The 17,718-nt window shown below is 39.9% G+C and overlaps 1 protein-coding gene across 5 annotated transcripts in view; it reads right to left on the bottom strand.

The window, feature by feature from the left end:
- SYNRG (synergin gamma) overlaps window positions 1-17,718 on the bottom strand; it is a 32,225-nt gene that overhangs the window by 14,178 nt on the left and 329 nt on the right. For 2 of the 5 annotated variants that reach the window (XM_088535986.1, XM_088535996.1), the window contains exons 2-14: window positions 16,846-16,964; window positions 15,941-16,071; window positions 15,499-15,604; window positions 14,778-14,889; window positions 13,255-13,554; window positions 12,411-12,632; window positions 9,956-10,033; window positions 9,240-9,436; window positions 8,190-8,438; window positions 7,300-7,436; window positions 5,268-5,386; window positions 5,032-5,094; window positions 2,348-3,298 (exon numbers count right to left, since the gene is read on the bottom strand). In XM_088535986.1, coding sequence (XP_088392112.1) covers window positions 2,348-3,298; window positions 5,032-5,094; window positions 5,268-5,386; window positions 7,300-7,436; window positions 8,190-8,438; window positions 9,240-9,436; window positions 9,956-10,033; window positions 12,411-12,632; window positions 13,255-13,554; window positions 14,778-14,889; window positions 15,499-15,604; window positions 15,941-16,071; window positions 16,846-16,964 — 2,784 coding nt within the window. The remainder of the gene's footprint in view (window positions 1-2,347; window positions 3,299-5,031; window positions 5,095-5,267; window positions 5,387-7,299; window positions 7,437-8,189; window positions 8,439-9,239; window positions 9,437-9,955; window positions 10,034-12,410; window positions 12,633-13,254; window positions 13,555-14,777; window positions 14,890-15,498; window positions 15,605-15,940; window positions 16,072-16,845; window positions 16,965-17,718) is intronic. The other 3 variants (XM_010221097.2, XM_010221098.2, XM_010221096.2) reach the window with 2 other exon arrangements.

Here is a 17,718-nt window from a genome sequence, read left to right as displayed (position 1 = left end):
AAAGAAAAGGTATTTTACAGATTTGTAAGTGCAGCAAACTGCATAACCCCTTTGAGAATACGCTGACCAAGGGTACATTCGTGCTGCAGCGTTCGACAGAGCTCAGAGCAAATTACGCTCTTGTAGCACAACTAGACGCCAATTAAAATACTTTAATCGTGGAGTAAAAGGTAAATTTCGTGTCAAAGAAGCAGCCTCACTGACCTCAACAACATGCAGCCAGCGCTCAAATGGTTATTGCAGTATATGCGAGAAAAATCAGGCAACATTAGTATCATGTACCTTCCAGCAAAGGATTATAGCAAAGTTCAAAGAGACAGTATCCCCTTTGGAGAGAGCAAAACCCAACACATCCCTGCCCTCCAAGGTGGCAGTCAGGCACTGGGAAGGGACTACGGATCCTCTGCCTAATCCCGGCCATACCAACCTGCTGCCCCTACCCAAAGGCTGCGCTAAAACATCTCCGGAGGCGAAGGATGGAGCCGTCCTTGTCGGCGTGTCGGGAAAGCCCGGTCCTTAGCAAGCCAGGGCTTGCAAACCCCACGGGCCCCGGCGGCTGCCACCTCGCCACGGCGAGCACTGCAAAGGGATACTGTCCCTTTGTGACATTAGATTTACAGATCCAAGGAAATGGAAGAAAAAAATCCTGCTTTTTAAGTTGTCGACTCAAATAAATAAATAAATAAATGGTCGGAACATCAGCAGTTCATAGCTTGAAATGTATCAAACATACAGAAAGGAGCACATGAGCACAGGGGTGTTTGTAACAGGGTTCAGAGCAAGCTCCGCTGCGAGACCAGAACAGACCCAAACGGAGTCAAACTCTCCACATGGAAAAACACCTAGCTTGGCACCATAAGAGAATACAGGCTTGTTTTGTTTAATAAAAATAGCCTCTAATTAATACTTCAGAATTCAAAAGTTTAGCAACAAGCACATGATCGGCTAACCCCCTTAAACGACGACAACAAAAAAAATTGTCTGCCACAAATGGCAATCGTTAATACTGGTTTCTGTGGTCAAAACTCGCAGATAGTAGAAGAGCTACCTAAGTCAAACTACCACTAAAAGAGGCTAGAAAAATATTAGGAAAAAGTGCTTCCAAAACCAAAGTAAACATTCAAGAATACACTGTAGGTGCTACGTTTTTGACAGCTCGCTCAACTTGGAATTTTACCAAGCAGTAATATGAAAATTAAATGTCTTTGCTAGTAAAATTATTCCTGATATTTTGTACCCTGTTATAGAGTATCTTCCATGTCAAAGTTGCCAACTTAATTTTCTTTCCCCTACTTAAAAATATCTTATAATGCAAAATTACAGTACTGTATATTTTCTCTACCCACATCTGCAAAAATGGAAGAAATATTACATATGGAAATAACCAATTTCTGCCGTAACAGCTTTTAGATTTACAGTTTGTGTGCTCCCCCTGTTCAGAAAAGCCTCTGCCTGCATAATACTTGTCACTAGAACACACTAATGGTTCCCGTATTATCGAAGGCCACAGAGCATTTAACTACATCTTATCTTCCTATATACACATGAGAAGAAAAAGCAGGACACTTGGGAAATTTGCTTTATGATATGCGATCAGATTGGAGATGCTTAATTCATTCACTCACGAATACTTCCCTAAGGGGAAGTTAAAGAAGGTTATAACCTCACAAGGATAAAAGTCCCTTGGTTTGAAATTTAGGTCCAAAAGCTAGCAATAATTATTTAGGTCCAAAAGCTAGCATTTACAAGTCCTCTACACAATTACTCCAATAAAGTTTTAATTCTAAAAAGCATATGCAATACTTCCACTTGCAGTCCTGCACAATGCTGGCTACAGAGATTAAGTCCCACCATCACGGGAATATACTAGTGTTGTTGATTAGACGAGGTTTCATTAACCGCACAAATTAGTGTTCTGCCTACCCTTGTAGAAGCACAGAGCAGGTTAAGCCCCAAGCCAAATGCTTTGTTGAAACCAAGGGATTAAAGCAAGACTCTGCCGCTCACCTAGCTCATACACGTGGAACCACGATGTTTCCATTAAAATTTTTCCACTCAAATCCCTTAAGTGACAATTGCTAACAGGTATCATTAACATAATGTTGTCATATCTCAAAAATAAACTGGAACTGAGTTCAGACTGACTAGTCTCTTTACAGTCATCTAAGACCAAAAAAAGACCCCAAACAAAACAAAAACCTTTCAAGGGGCTGGCAGCAAGCGGGTGCACAGATCCAGAAGCCCTTCACTACTGAAAGACTAGTGCATAATACTGTAATTTAGCACACACAAGAATACTGAAATCACCATCACCTACATTACCAGAGCAATCTAACCAATTCCTCACCTGCTGCTGGTGGATGCTGGCCACTAACTGTTGGCAAATCCAAAGAGCTATCAGACATGACATGTTTAAGATCTCCTCCCACATCAGCCAGTTTCATGTCAAACTGAACGGACAACGCATCTTCAGAATCCTCCTTGCCAACGCTGCTGCCGCCAATGGAAGGCAGATCTAGAGACTTCACTGAAGCAGAGTCTTCTTTGGCCTGCTTGAAAGCTGCCACTTTGTCCACCAAGGACTTATCCGCACTGTTGCATGAGGAAGAAAACTTGTTAGAGTGGAAGTCGGCAAAATCGTCATCGCTCTTCACTGAGGAAAGCGTGTTGTCCTTGCCCTCCTCAAAGCCGACCCCAGGGCCTTCCAGGGAGAGCTGCTTGAAGATATCGTATTTAGTGGGTGTAGCGGTGGTGGCAGAATTCTGCCCACTCTTCACTGCGCTGGCAGAGGAGCCAGACTGAGGAACAGGACTGGCCTCTAGCTTAAGTGCATTGTATTTGTCATCCGTTTTTTGTTCAGAAAATCCACTGCTATTATTGAAAGCCATAAAATCTGCAAAGTCATCTTGTCCACTGGCTGTTGTGCAATTAGAAAATTCTCCAAAAAGGTTGAACTCTCCAAAGTCATCAGCTAAGCTTGAGCTTTTGCTGGGTGCTGGCTGGGCAGTAGCAGATGGAAGCGGTGGCAGAGGAAAAGAGGCTGATTTTGATGTATTGAATGCAGGTGGAAATGAGAGCTGCTTGTTCTCTCCAGTAGAGGAAAAGAGATCCAAGTCTGCTAGGTTCAAAGAGGTCTTTGATTGTGTTTGCTGTTTGGACTGAACGGGTAGAGAAGGGAAGGATGGAGGGAAAGTTTTGTCTTTTGTAGGTGGCTCTAATGGTGAGACACTGTCAGCGGTTTTAAAATCTGTGAAACCGTCATCAGTTCCTGCAGACTTGAATTCTGCAAGGTTATCTCCTGAGGAGAAAAACAATGGAAGAAAGTAGGATATTGCAATGACAACAAATGCATCTTGTTCACACCATGCAAGCAAGCAAATTATTTCATGCAATGTGAGAAGTTTTTATGCAAACTATTTAGATTAAGGGCTCAGAATGCAAGCAGAACTGCAAACTCAACTTCTATGAATCACACAAGCTTCAGGGTCAGTTATCCTAATACTCATTCCAGCAAAACTTAAAAAGCCCTTCAAAAAGCCTCCAAGTCATGTTGCATTCCCTTTACACAGTATCAAAGCACACCGTGAACAATAGATTCAAAGGGGATCAGCTCTGTCTCTTTCAGCTCCTGAATACGTTTTCCCCACCTCATCCTTCTGATATTTGCCAAGCAAATAATCTAATCTTGAATTTCACTTATACCAATAGAGCATTTGTTTGGTTACAGAAGCAATTCTCCCCTTTCCTGTCTTCAAAATATTTCACAAATAATTTTTTTTCAGAGGATGTCAGCAGGAGGCCGAGACAGAAGCAGCCCCTCTTGAAAGGGCAGCACAGGAGGGACAAACTGGATTTGACTGGTGCTTGAGGTGGTTCATGACACCTAAGAAGGCTGATAATGCTATGGAAGGGATTATAATTTAAACCTGATTGAACAACATGAAGAATAATATTTTAATTGAATCTACAATAAATATTTTGGAGTACTAGTTTCATACATGCCTCCCTGTCCATATACGAATTTTATCTAAAAAAAATCTAATATATGAAAACAACATGGGAAATGGTATTTTATTAACCCATTCACCAGCATATATTTGCTTATATAGACTGTAATTTTAAAGTAGTGATGCATATTTTATGACAAATGTCCAACATTGTATACAACATCTTTTTTCCTATTTTAGAACTACACCATTAACATCTGTAAAACTGATTTAACTCTTAAACTGTCACTTCATGTCATATTTTAGCTTAGTTTAACCACGACTTAACAGAGTACTGCCTATACAGGTAGTAGAGCACTATGGCTACACCTGACATTACTCCATCCTCCTCCATCTCCAAAAAAGTCTCTGGGCCCGAAAGCAATACAAGAACTTTTGAAATTGCCATTCACTTATCACAACTAAAAACATCACAGCAAACTAAACTTACTGATGAACTGCAAACTTTTCCATTAGAAATGTAAGCTGGTGAAAGGGTTAAGAGTGGTCAGACATAGGTAACAGGCAAATACAACTTTTTCTCAGGCCATCAGGCAGGCCGTTTTGTCCTAGAATCGAAAATGGGGTGTACAAATAACAGGAGAAAACGCCAGTGGGTAATGTAAGTTTATTACTAATTGAATTTGACTTCCACAAAGTCAAATTCTGCTCTGTCCACTGTAATGTAAGGAAGTTAGCAAAGTTTGAGATTGGAGATATCTTTACCTTCTGATTAAAAATATAGGCATATACTGCATAAATGAATTACACACCAGGGGCTTTGGAAAAGGATTAGGAAAATTGCTCTTTTGTAATTGCATCCCATGAGGAATCCAAAAGAGGGGCCAATCTTCTATAAAGCCACAGTTGTGGACTGTGACAGCAGTCCCTTGTACTCCTGTTTCACGAGACTTCCTGCCAGCTTCCTCGGAGCGCCGGCAGGACAACGGTTCTGGCACCCGGCACTGGAAACGCAGCGGATCATAGGGAACCACCAACACACGTGAAAATACACTCGAGCAGCTCCACAAAATATCCTGCTTACCTAAGTATTTGCTCTCCGATGGTTGTTCCAGTTCACGGAAAGCACTGTATTTGTCTCCACATTCTAGTGCATGCGAGAAAAGAAATAAATGTACATAATATTATGAACTCAATCATCCTATATATTAGCTCAATTGCTTTAAATTTTTATACTAACATTTTACAAAAGACAGAAATGTAAGAAATATGAAATATTGAAATGAATTGCACATAGTTGCTGAATGGTTTTCCTTTTACCTCCAAAAGCAGATGAGCTCTCAGAAGGTTTCTCAGCTGAAATTCCTTTAAATACAGCATACTTATCAGTTGATGGGAGCGGTTTACTACCTGGGAGTGGCATTAGCAAAGAAGGAACACTAAAAACAAAGAAACAACAACAAAAAAAGATAAAAGCAGAGATCCTTAGCTTATCAACAAAAAAACGCCTCTTCCAGCTTTTATTAAAATAAATAACAAAAAGGAACCACTATTCAAAAAGAATTTGAATTTCTGCGCAGTGCAAATCAGCAAGTTTAGGTAGCCATGTCCTTAGTAAAATAAGGATTATTCCACAGTTACACAAGCGAAGCATTTTGCTCACAGACACACACTGTACAGTAAAGCCACCATAACAGCATAACCCTGTGCTAGCAATTGCTGGAAGATTTAAGAGACGCCCTGTAACGGCTCTGCTTGCCCCCCACGCAAGCCCCCTTATCAGCCCCTGGCAGCTCTACAGAACAACATCCTTTACATCTGAATGTGCATTTTACCTCTAGTTTATGTCATGGAAAACATGAATGAATTTCTACGGTATTCTTTGGCCTGAAGCAAGAATCTTTCCAGAGCCATTTAAGTCTCCTTATCAGCAGCCTGCAAGCAACATACAAACCCAGCCTTGCACACACGTGCTAACGATGGGCAGACAGGCAGTGCAACGTCAAAAAAATATAGCTTATGGTAATGTAATTAAATTTCACATCACTCTGAAACGGGCTATTAGATATGCAATCTTGGCAAATGTAATGGTTAATCATCTGCACTCTACAGATGGCTTTTTTTATTATTATTTTAATAAAGCTCCATAAGCAATTAGCTTATAGCACATTGTAACATTCTGTTCAAAACTGAATGCTTTTACAACTGAATAAAGAGAACTGCTGCCATGAAAAAGAAACACCAGTTTTCCAGGATCCCCTGCTTTCCATTGTTGATTTTAAAAACAATGCTTTTTAAACTCTCCCTAGCGGGATGTCTAAAATGAAGACTATACTTAAAACAGGGCACTTCCAGACAAATGTGGCATAACTGACATCAACAAAATTAAATTCCTTACATACAATGCCATCATTCACACTGCAACCAAAAGAGTGGTGAATAATGCCATCCTATTTGAAGCTGCTGTTGAGGAAGTACCTCATAATTGCTATTTACCTGGAAAGTATTAGTTGTGTTTGCAACTATGGACAGTCAGTCCAATACACTGAAAATGTGTGTGTCTACAATTACATACAATTACACACAAAATTTTGCACTGTGCAATAAAAGGAAAGACTTTGGGATTTTATGATCTGAGGACTTTGAAAGATTGACTTTAAGCTTTCAAAGGAAGCAAATACCAATACTTATTTGTTACACAAAATTTGCCTGCACCAAGATTACATCTTGGCAGCCTCCCAAATGAAAAGGCAAGACTGCTAAAGTCTGATTCAATTCACATTAACAGTCAATTATTAAAAGTTTAAACACTGGCCAGAAAGATGATAGAAAGAATGAGAACCCTATCCACTACAGTTCTGCACCATTCGGAAGAATATGATGCCACCTTCTTTGCAGACCTGATGCCAGTGAATGTTTTCTATCCATCTCAACAACACTGGCTCATGCTCTCAAGAGAAGCACTCAGTGCTAAGAGCAGCAGTCACCTGTTCCAATGCACTTTTCTGAAGAGCTGTACGTATGATTTTTGTGTGACTGCTCGGTATGAAGCGGCCTGTGCAATAGTGTGAACATTTCAAAAACCTATCCACACACTTTGTGTATGTGATTTACCTCAGCATGGTGAACAGAGCGCTAAAGAACAGCCAACCACCCAAGCTACATCAAAAGCCATTTTTAATTCAGAAAGCTTAATTGTAGTTGTAATAGCCTTCAAAAGCAACAGCCAGGGTAGAAGCCGGGTGATGGAGGAAAATTACAGGCTAAAAAGCTACCCACAAAAGAGTAAAACATTTCATTTCATAAAAGAGTTTTAAAGTACTGAAGGGGTGGAAAATTGAGCATCTACTACCTGCTCCGGTGCTGTGAACTGGCTGCTTTGGAGGAGCCCGGTACATCCCCTTGGAAATCAGTGAAAGAGTCATCTATTGAGCCAGACTTTGAAGCATCCTGGAACTCCTGGAAGTCATCCTCCTCTGGCTTTACCACCTGGAATACAGATAGGGCATACATAGATATACTGCTGTCCTCCCAGGTTGTCACACAGCATTAAACCTGTTCAGAGGGATTTTCCCCCACCTTAAAAACCAAACAACCCACTCTCCACTTCCAGCATTAATATGCCAAATATGCCTGAGCCTCACCCTGCTCCAAGCACACACAGGGTGGTCAGGATTACAGAAAGCATGCAAGAACTGTTGGATACGGACCTCTGTTCCCTTCACGTTAAGTGTATTATTCATCATAGCCATGATATCTTTTAACACAGGAAGAATACTATTGATTTTAATCAATCGTACACGTAGCAAAAACATCAGAAGAAATGCTCTAGCAAGAAGGATAAACCATATTTGCAACACTGAAACTGATCCCCACGTCATCTACTGTTTTGGAGAAAAAGGCTTTTATTGATCTTGGCTTTTATTGATAATTCTAACTTATTAACTAACAGATTCTTTTGCGTAGTTTAACCTAAATCTCCATTTTATGGGTATTATAAAAATCTAACTACAATTAAAATTCTCTTACAAGAATTTGCAGTGGAGATAGCTAGTTTGTAATGGAGAAAGACATTTTTTGTTTTAACCTGCAACATCACCAAAAGGAAATGTAAAAAACACGGGACATTTACAGTGGCATGGCTTCAGTTCTAGATGACACATTCTAGATTTCAGTTTTTTTTGTCATTTACTTAAGCTCTGTTGTATTTTGCAGCTCTCCCGTGCTCGTGGCCGCGCTCACCTGGCCGGGCGGGTAGGACGGTGCGAACGCTGCCGCGGGCTGGGGGGCCGCTCCGCCCGCCGGGGCCGTGATGCTCATTCCCATGACGGCGGCTCCCATGCTGAGGGGCAGGGAAACCGGCGGTGCAGAGGGCAGCAGAGGCTGCTGGCTCACCGGAGCAGGCAGGGACATTGGTAATCCAGTTAAAGTGGGCACAGGGGCAGCTGGAAACTGGTTTAACACGTCAGGACTCACTGCTGGTATTCCTCTCTGCACAAGCAGAAAAGCAGAGACATCACAGAGGACACGTTAACAACAACCACCATGTACTCCATTCTCACCTCCAGTTTCTAGCTCTTCAACAGCCTGCAGTGTGAATCCTGCTTAATACTCCGAGTGCTGGAGCTGCATGGATGGCAATGACAGACCTCACCTGAGTGTTCAGGAACATTTGACTGCATTTTTGTTCAGCTTTAATAAGCAAAGCTGGCAAGCACTGGGAAGCAAAGCTGTGTTGAAGCTGGTCTTGCTACGCAGCCTTTCCCCCACGCACCACTCCCATGTGGTACCTCAGTTAGGATCTTCACAGCTTGAGACACTCGTGCCTTAGCTTCCATGGAGGGATGGTATTTTCTGACAGCTCTCTACTAAACTGGTAAAATATGACACTACACTAACACTTGGCAAATGCTTAAAATCAGCTATTGTTGGTGCAGGAGAGAAGGCAGCAAGTTCAGCTGTTCACAGTCTAGGTATAGAGCAACCACAGAATTTGTGGGGAACAAATATATATACACACAACAGAAGAAATACAAGCAGTGCTTTATATTTACAAGATGTGAACAAAACACATGTAAGAATGATGACACTAAAGGAAGGAATAATTGTAGTATAAGTGCAGAAGAGAATGAAATTATAGTTTCATTGAAGTTGGTTTCTCTTCCAGACTTCAGCAGAACTGGTACTTTATCAGAAGTTTGGCACCCTGGCCACTTGTGCTGCCATGCAATGCCTGGCGGAGGAGTTAGGGGCGCTACCCTTCTGCATCAGTTTCCAAAGTGTTAGTTGTACCTGAGTCACTGCTATCATAGCCAGGACAGCATAAAGCTCTTCCTTTGTGAGCTTCCCAGGTGTGGTACGGTTGGCTAGAGCCCAGATTTGTCCAAGGGTCTCTCTGGGCAATCCAGATGACATCAGGATGGGGTAGAGTTTTGCAGTATCGATTCCAGTAGGAGTCATCGTGGTTTCTAAAATTTTCTTATACAACTCTGTAAAGAGGTACTCAATATTAGATAGTGACAACTGCCGTTTCCAAGTGGATTTAAGATTGCTTTTCTATTCTGTCTCAAATTCTTAACATATAGCACATAAAATTAATAGCATTCAAAAAAGCACAGGCATTCTGGCATCATTTTCAATAGTGTTGTTTCACTTAAAAGCAGTATTTGATGGTCTTGGCACATACGTTTACACAAAGAAGAAGCATTTTAAATAATGCTTTTAATGCTCTCTATTTAAAAACACCTATCTTTAATAAGCTTCTAGGATAATTCTTAAGAAAAGATAGCTACAGAAGCTTTCTGTATTTAGAATTCAGTGTAAACATAATGAACTACAGCATTTCATTTTCTATTTACTGTTATTTGCATATATAAGGTAAAAAATACCTTACAAACAAAATACCCATGAAACAGTAACTTCTACTAGCATAATCTGCTATAATTCCAAAGCCCAGATTAAACATTTAATGTGCTTTTTATGTCCACCCTTTAACTTATTTATTTTACCTGGGACCAAACTATCATTGTAAATCCAGGGAGGCATCATCTGCTGCATTGGATCCTGCGAAGGGAACACTCCAACTCCTAAGTGTGTACCATTTAGCAAGAAGAAGAAGGAGATGACTCTTATTAGGACATCAAATTCAGAGCATGAACTTCTTTGAGACTACACCAGTTTGTCAGTATCATTTAGCATTTCAAACAAAGATTTCATACAGGAGTCACTGCGCCCAGAGAGGAAAAAGAACTTCTACAGTCAATATGTATTTCAAAGATAACTAAAATGACTGGGAGTAACAGTAAGAACACAATTCTACACCTACAAGGAAATAAAGACCTCCTCATTTGCAAAATTTCTGGTTGAACAGAAGCTCAAGTCTCATAACGCAGTTCTGTGCCATATCATATTTAGTCTTCCCATCAATACATTTCTACTTAGGGCCATTTGTAGATCAAATAAATGTACACCAACTGAAAACAGAAGCCTAAGAAACATTTATAACCCTGCACCAGATAATCCTGCTCAGGGAAACAGCCTGAATCTCCGCAGCATCTTCACATTTTGTATCCATGGCCTCAACTGCTCTTAGTCTTCTGCATCTGAAGACATCATCGCTGTCTTCACTGCCACAGTTTCATAATGGGATCTGTCACACTTTAATCCCTGTGTGTTGAATATTTACTTCTGCAGTGCACTAAATCTTCCCCTCAGTCTTGCAGCTTTACTCCCCGATCCAACAGATTTTTTTCTTGACTCAGAGGAAGCTCTGACAAGCTCTTCATTATTTAAGAATTTACTCATTCTTTCCCAGTGTCCTTATATCTTCTCATCTTCCACACCAATTCTCTCCTGACTACAGCCTAATTTCTAATCATCCCATAGCTCCAAGCACATTTTAATACAAGCAATTCCTTCCATTTCACCAGCCATGCAAAAGACATTTGCTGCTGCTTCCTCCAATCTGATTATTATTCCCCAAGAAGTGCCCAAGACACTTCTGCATATTACCAATTCTTGCTCCCCTCCTTGAACACCTAGTATAACTCAACTCCCCAAAACGAAAAAATAGCAAAAGTGAAAAGGAATTTGTTTAGTTCATGTAGTCGATACAGAAGAGAATCTTGCTCAAAACTTTGATAACACGAAGATGGCTGAAGGTCTGCAATTTTTCAGTATTTCCTTTTCTTTACCGTTACCGCTCTCTACCAAACTTCTGTTCCACAGAAAGTACTTGAGCTTATCTCTCAAAGTTCCCTTAGCATCAGGAATTATTCTGAACTTACAAGCTACATAATCACTTTCAACATCACCATCATCTGCAGGTTGTCCCTCACCTTAAGCTGACGTTATTTGTCCTCCATCTCCCTTCCTCTCTCTTTTTTTTTTTTTGTGTGAACAACGCAGTTATTTTGCATGGACTGAATTATGAATAAATGAATAGCTCCTGTTTCATGCCATATATTCTTTTGGGTTAAGTAATTTTTAATAATTTCCCATTTATTAAAAAGGCCCTCCACTTATTAAAAAAATCCCCATTCGAATCATTAAGTTCATCCAATGAGATTTCTTAATACATATACATATATAGGACAAGATAACACTTGAAAGCAACATATCCAAACAGCCAGAGCGCAACACACAAAAATATTAATAAAAAAGTTACTGTACTTGTAGAAAATAACTGCTTGAAAAAGTGCCTCATGTATTTATCTACGCACAGGAAACTTGTTTCCCTTCTCCCTTTCATCTCACCCTCCAGTGAAGTGAGATTACACAAAGGACTTGTATTTATTCTCTAATACACTGGAGTTCAAGTTTCATGTAATCCTAAAGTCCAATAGCAGAGCACTAACCAAGGTTGCAACAAGCAACAAATAACCAGTAAAAATCCCAAATATTCAATTCTCAATTTTAACAAAATGCAGTGGAATTAAAGCTTGCTTAAAGTTTGACTTACTTCATCTGGTCCAGCTTTTGAAATTTTGACCCCTAGAATGCAGGCAACTTTAGACAAAACATGTATGAGAGGTAAATTGTCTAGAAACCTAATAGTGTCTGGCTAAGGACTTTAACCTAACAAGTGTTTACTCCCTCAAAGTTCAAGGTAAGAATCCACCATGATATTGACTATCTTTAGTAGCAAATTCCTTAAATAAATAAATAAGGAATCTGTAGAGAACACTCCCCCCTCCCTCCCCCAAGAAGGAGGACAGTATATTTTAAAAAAGAAGCAGACCTGATTAAACAAACATGTTAAAGTGATTACAGTAGTAAATTTATGTGGAAAGAGTTCAGAGCAAAATCACAGTTGTTACTTTCAGCAGGAGCAAGAGGCATCGACATATTATTCAAGCAGGCATTCAGAGCAAAATTATGCAGCATTGGCCTGAGAATTAGTGTATGAAGTGTTAGCATTCAAGCAGCATTAGATGTAAATTCTGTCACGTTTCATTTGCTCACCACGCTCTTCAGCTGCTATGTTTTGTTCTGAAGCCTTGCGCGCCTCTGTAGCAATGGTACCACTTTCATGTCCACCTACAACCCCCCAGTCTCTGCTGGTTAGACTGGGCTGAACTTGGCTTGCTGAGGCTTTGTGCCCAACTTCGGGTGTTTTAAGTTTGGTTTGGTCTCGTTCAGATTCATTTAAGTCATTATCTAAGACTTTCTCCTCCAAGGAAGAGCCTGAATAAACAGCAGGAGGAAGTGTTTATATTTTGTTATTAGCACCCAGACCATAATTCTGCACTTCTAAAGAAAAAGTTTACTGGTACCACTGATGAATTATCAAGATCACTATCTGTCCCAGGTCACAGCAATACTACCACCCTGTTCCAACACTTTCAGGGCTAATTCTTCTCCCTGATATACCAGACATACGAAAGAAAGTTTAAAATAAAATAGGAGAGGAAGTACATTAAATACATAACCACATAAATGTTCCACAGCAGCATAACATTTTTATATCATCAGATCAATATCATCCATTTGCCCTATACATTTTTTAAAAAAGAAAACAAACAAACAAACAAAGCTAGTAGAGAGTGAAGACTTAATTCTCTTATTATCAGCTACATGCATATTTAACAACCTTTGGATTGACACATGACTTGCTCTGGCAGTAAAGTTCTAAGGGAAGGAGGAGAGGAACTTAATCGGTTTTCCTCATGGATCAGCAGGTTTCTACTTTATTGCCTATGTTATTACTTTTTCTCAATTAGAGAAAATAACAATAAGAGAGGGAATGACTCTGTATCTCTATGACAGAAAATGTCATTAAAAAAAAAAAAAAGATATTTTGAGTTACCTGTTTTATGGATACTGGGTGAAGATGCAGAGGTAGGAAAATAAGGAAGCTGCCCAGCAGAACCATGCAGGACGGGCAGCACCGGAGGCTGGGCCGAAGGGGGAGGCTGGACCACGGCCTTTTCTGAGAGCAGCGGCCCAGCCTCAGCAGCAGAATGGAAAGGCTGGAAAGGCTGAGAGGTGGCTGGAGGCACCAGTTTGGGGGGTTCAACAGGCCCTTGTATAAAGTCACTAAATTCTCCATCATCAAGAAAAGTAGAGTGGGGAACAGATACAGCAGAATGGGATGATGTGGGATGATCTGCAAAATGGAATGAACACACAATGCAAAGTGATGAGGAAAAAGGCTCTTTAGGTGGGACAGCAGGGAAAAAATGGTAAGTACTAGGTATGCACAGCAAATGGGTGAGGAGAAACAGCGGAGGATACATTATTTGACAAAGATGGAACAGTCACCCTGGTTAGCACAACGGAGATACATGAGGTGAAACCGAGCAGCCACTTCCCACCATGCATCTTCTCTACCAGTTTTTTATGATGTTAAAGGTTGGGTTGAAACTTGATTCTTAACACTGTGAAAGTATTCCATTTGTTTTAAACAAACTGGGACAAAACTAATCAAAAGATAACATCCTCAAATAGACGTAACTGGGGGGAGGGGAGCAAGGGGGGAGACAATAAGGATATTCTACCTCAAAGAATCATTTTATCCTCAGAAATTCAGTAATTCATCATAAGATCCAAAATAAGTTTATATTCATTTAGACAGTTTTCAGCTTGATCCCCTTCTCACATTACCCATTTTACCAAAATTGACATGGCATGCGCAAGTCAACAGGCAAGGGAGTGTCAGAAAAACTCTCATGACTTCAGAATCATTTAACAGCAAAACCATAGAACAGATGAAGATTTCTCTGGGAAAAAGTTTGCCTAGACGAGCTTTGTTTCAGGCTAGACACAAAGCAAGCTGTACAACCACAATTCAAAGGATATCTGTAGCAATAATTATTACAAGGTAGTTATTACTGAGAAAAGAGAATACAACTGACTTCAGTTTGGCCATGCCCAGGTAATGGTATAAACATAAGCTCTTCAAGTACACTGAAGTCATTTTGCAAAGTCTTGATAATACTTAGCACTTATAGAGCACTTCTCAACTTCAAAAGCACTCGGCAAAACATTAATTAAATCTTTGTCTAAGAAAAAAAAAAGCAAACTCCATTATAACATTTAGGATCAAAGTATATAAAGGAAGTTGCTAATGGTGGGCTTAACATTTGTTATCAGTTTACATGAGACTTCACATTAGGCACATCACATTAAGCTTCCTTTTAAAGACACCAAGTCTTCTAATAAAAGCTAGAATCTAGCATTTCACTGTCATAAACTGGTAAAGCAAACACCAGCTAGGATGACATTTCATTTTACAATAAAGACAATCCCCTGCATAAAGGTACTTCTTGGAATCAAAATTCTTAGCAGGAGGAACTGAACATCAGAGTTTGGAGTTGGAAGATGACAAACCTGGCTTTTTTGGATGCGATGCTGGTGTTGGGTGCATTTTAGCATCTCTAGAAAAACCATCCAAGTTTCCTTTAATGGCTTCCAGTGCATCATCTCGACTTTTTTCACCTGTCTAAAACATGACAGAACATTTGACTCAGTTTTCTTTCAACAGCCACACTTGTTTAGGAAAAAAAAAAAAAAAGAGGCTGCATTTAGATTAAAACCTTCTTTCTCCAGCAATGTAAGAACAAGAACTCTGCTATTTATACGGGAGATTATTTTGCAGACCACACAGTGATGGCAATTCTCAGGCTTCAGTCATACAGTTTGTGTATTAGAACAAAGTATAAGCATTACTCAGCTATTCGTATTCTTGCAGACGAGAATTTGTAAGCTCACTGGAATGATTCAAAAAACTTAATAAAGTTAATGAACAAACCACCAAACAATCTATTCTGGAAACTCCCTCTGTTCCCAAGTCTTACACACCAAGTAAGTTTATTTTTGAAAAGCTGATCTCATTTTCAACACCAGTTTGTTTACATTACTCCAAAAGTATGTAAAGGAATGAATTTTCCAGATTCTTCCCAAGAACTAATTTGATGCCTCACATAAATTTCCCACTTATCTTCTTGTCAAATGAGACAACCTCATTAAAAGTCAAGTTACAATATATATAGAAAAAGGAAAAGAAAAACAAACAAACAAACAAATACACCACTAATTATTTAGGGCATACCTTAGGTTTCACACTGCTCAACAGTCTCAGTTTTTGTTTCTGCTCCTCAAACTGGCGCCGTTTTCGTTCTTCTTCTAAGAATTTCTGCTGGTGCTCAAACCTCTTTCTAAAAGCAAAATGATGAAAAAGATAAATAAAGGTTTTTTCTTTTTTTTCATTATAATGTTCCCCATCAAGCTTCTTGATTTTTCCACTTCTCTTTCTCAAATTCAGCTGGCTTGGTGTACATACCTCCACTTCTCGCAGAATTATAAGACGACACGCACTGCTACTTCACAGACTGCTTTCAAATGCAAAGGAATGATCTTATCGCTATTTTGTAGTCTGAACTGTACTTCTTCCTAGAGAAACTATCTATGATAATTTTACTATGCAGACTACAATGCCAGAGTATGGTTGTCCCACAAAAAAAAAAAAAAAGAGAAAATCAAGCCTCACTTACTGTTGTTCTTCTGCAAACTGCTTCTGCATGTCAGGGGTATACTGTGGGGCTGTTGGGCGCATTCCTAGGAAAGAAGCCTGTCCCATGTAAGGCATTCCAGTTGCTTGCATCGGCCCTAAAGGCATGCCACCCTGGAACAAAAAAGAAAAAAAAAGAATAATAATACAACTCCATGATCTTGTTTCACAGAAAAAAAAAAAGTCAAAACACCGGAAATTACACAATGCCAGAGTGTGAACTAGCTAGACTTCATAAAATTTGGAGCACTGGATGAGAAGCTTGGATGACTGTTAAAGGAAAAGCATCGGTCGTTCAGTAGATGGCACTCTTCCCTCTCAATGCAGAATCACAGTTCCTAAAGCAATTTAAAAGTCAGGCTGAATTAGTAGCTACTTAACAGTTCAATACTACTACTAACCGTACTTAGAAGTAGGTGCCATCTAACAGCTTTTCAAGATGTTACAACAGTTTTGCTTCTGTTGCTGTTGAAGGCCCACCCTTCTGCTACCAGACCTTGATATAATACCACATTATTACACACAAGAAATGAAAGGTCAGGTTATATTACCTTTAACTGGACTGTAACATCAAAGTTGCCTTAGATGTTGCTGATATTGTCCTTGTACTTCACCCTCGTTTCTCTCTATTCCACAGCAGTGAGTAATATATGCCAAACTCCCACACCCTCTCTATTCAGTTCCCTATGAAGCCTAGAGAGTTCTTTAAATATCAGGAATATATTCAAAGGGAATGCTATAAAACATGATGCCCTGCCTTTGGTTTATACCTACGTTGGTTTCAAGCCAGCTTCTCCCCTGCTATGGCACTGCAGTGGCGCGGGCTGCGGGCTGGCTGTCACCTGCTGAACAAACACCCAAGCAGCCCATTGGACCCAAGTCACTCACCTGAATGGCCATGGGTCCCGGCGGCATCTGGGAGCCGTAATTCATGCCCATCATGCCTGGCATGTTGGACTGCATGACAGAAACCATTGGGAACCCTTGCTGTTGCATAGGAATCATCCCTAAAAAAAAATATTAAACCAGGTTTAAAGCTTGTTTTTTGTTTTCCTATTAAACCATACTAAGATTTCAATAGCCATGTTGACAGGCATTGATAATTCCCCATTTCTCTTGAAGCAGGAACTTGTAAACTAGTAGCTTTTGAAGATATATCAATGAGAGATAAACTCGTATCATTTTCACAACAAAACTCCCACATTTTAAGTTGCCTGGATAGATTAGTTAAACCACTATCTATATTAGAATGGTTAAAAGGTTTTCAGTAAAAGCTAAACTGAGTAGGTCAAATTAGGCTGAAATGTATTAATTCACTGAATAAAACCAAATGGATTATCTTGCTTCATATCTCACACTTTGCTGTCTTGGGAGACACATACTAACAGGAAATACAGATGTGTTACCAGCACTCTGAGGCAATCATAACTGTGCATAACTTAACATCACAGGTAAAAGCACTCCCAGGGGGACATAATATGCTCATAAGAGATCCTTAAATCAGTCCCTGAAAAATGTTGTTTTTCAAGAAAATTTTCCCTCCCCCAAGTTCCCTCTGCATTTTTCTTTAATTAAACAAACATCGCTGGGATAGAAATGAGAACAAAGGTAATTTAAGGCTGAGACTCTCCTATTGTATTAATACTTTCCACACAGATTGCACCTCTTGTCCCAGGGTCTTGCTGTGCTTTGTAAATATTTACCAGGTCTTGCAACACCCACACAACATGGGCATGCACAGCTGGTAGATGAAGCATGAAG

The sequence above is a fragment of the Tinamus guttatus genome, unplaced genomic scaffold (assembly GCF_059628265.1).
Source record: "Tinamus guttatus ecotype Peru unplaced genomic scaffold, ASM5962826v1 Tinamus_guttatus_pri_ptg000043l, whole genome shotgun sequence".
Lineage (NCBI taxonomy): Eukaryota > Metazoa > Chordata > Aves > Tinamiformes > Tinamidae > Tinamus > Tinamus guttatus.
The sequence above is the reverse complement of the archived record's forward strand: the minus strand, read 5'-3'. Positions and strand labels throughout refer to the sequence as shown.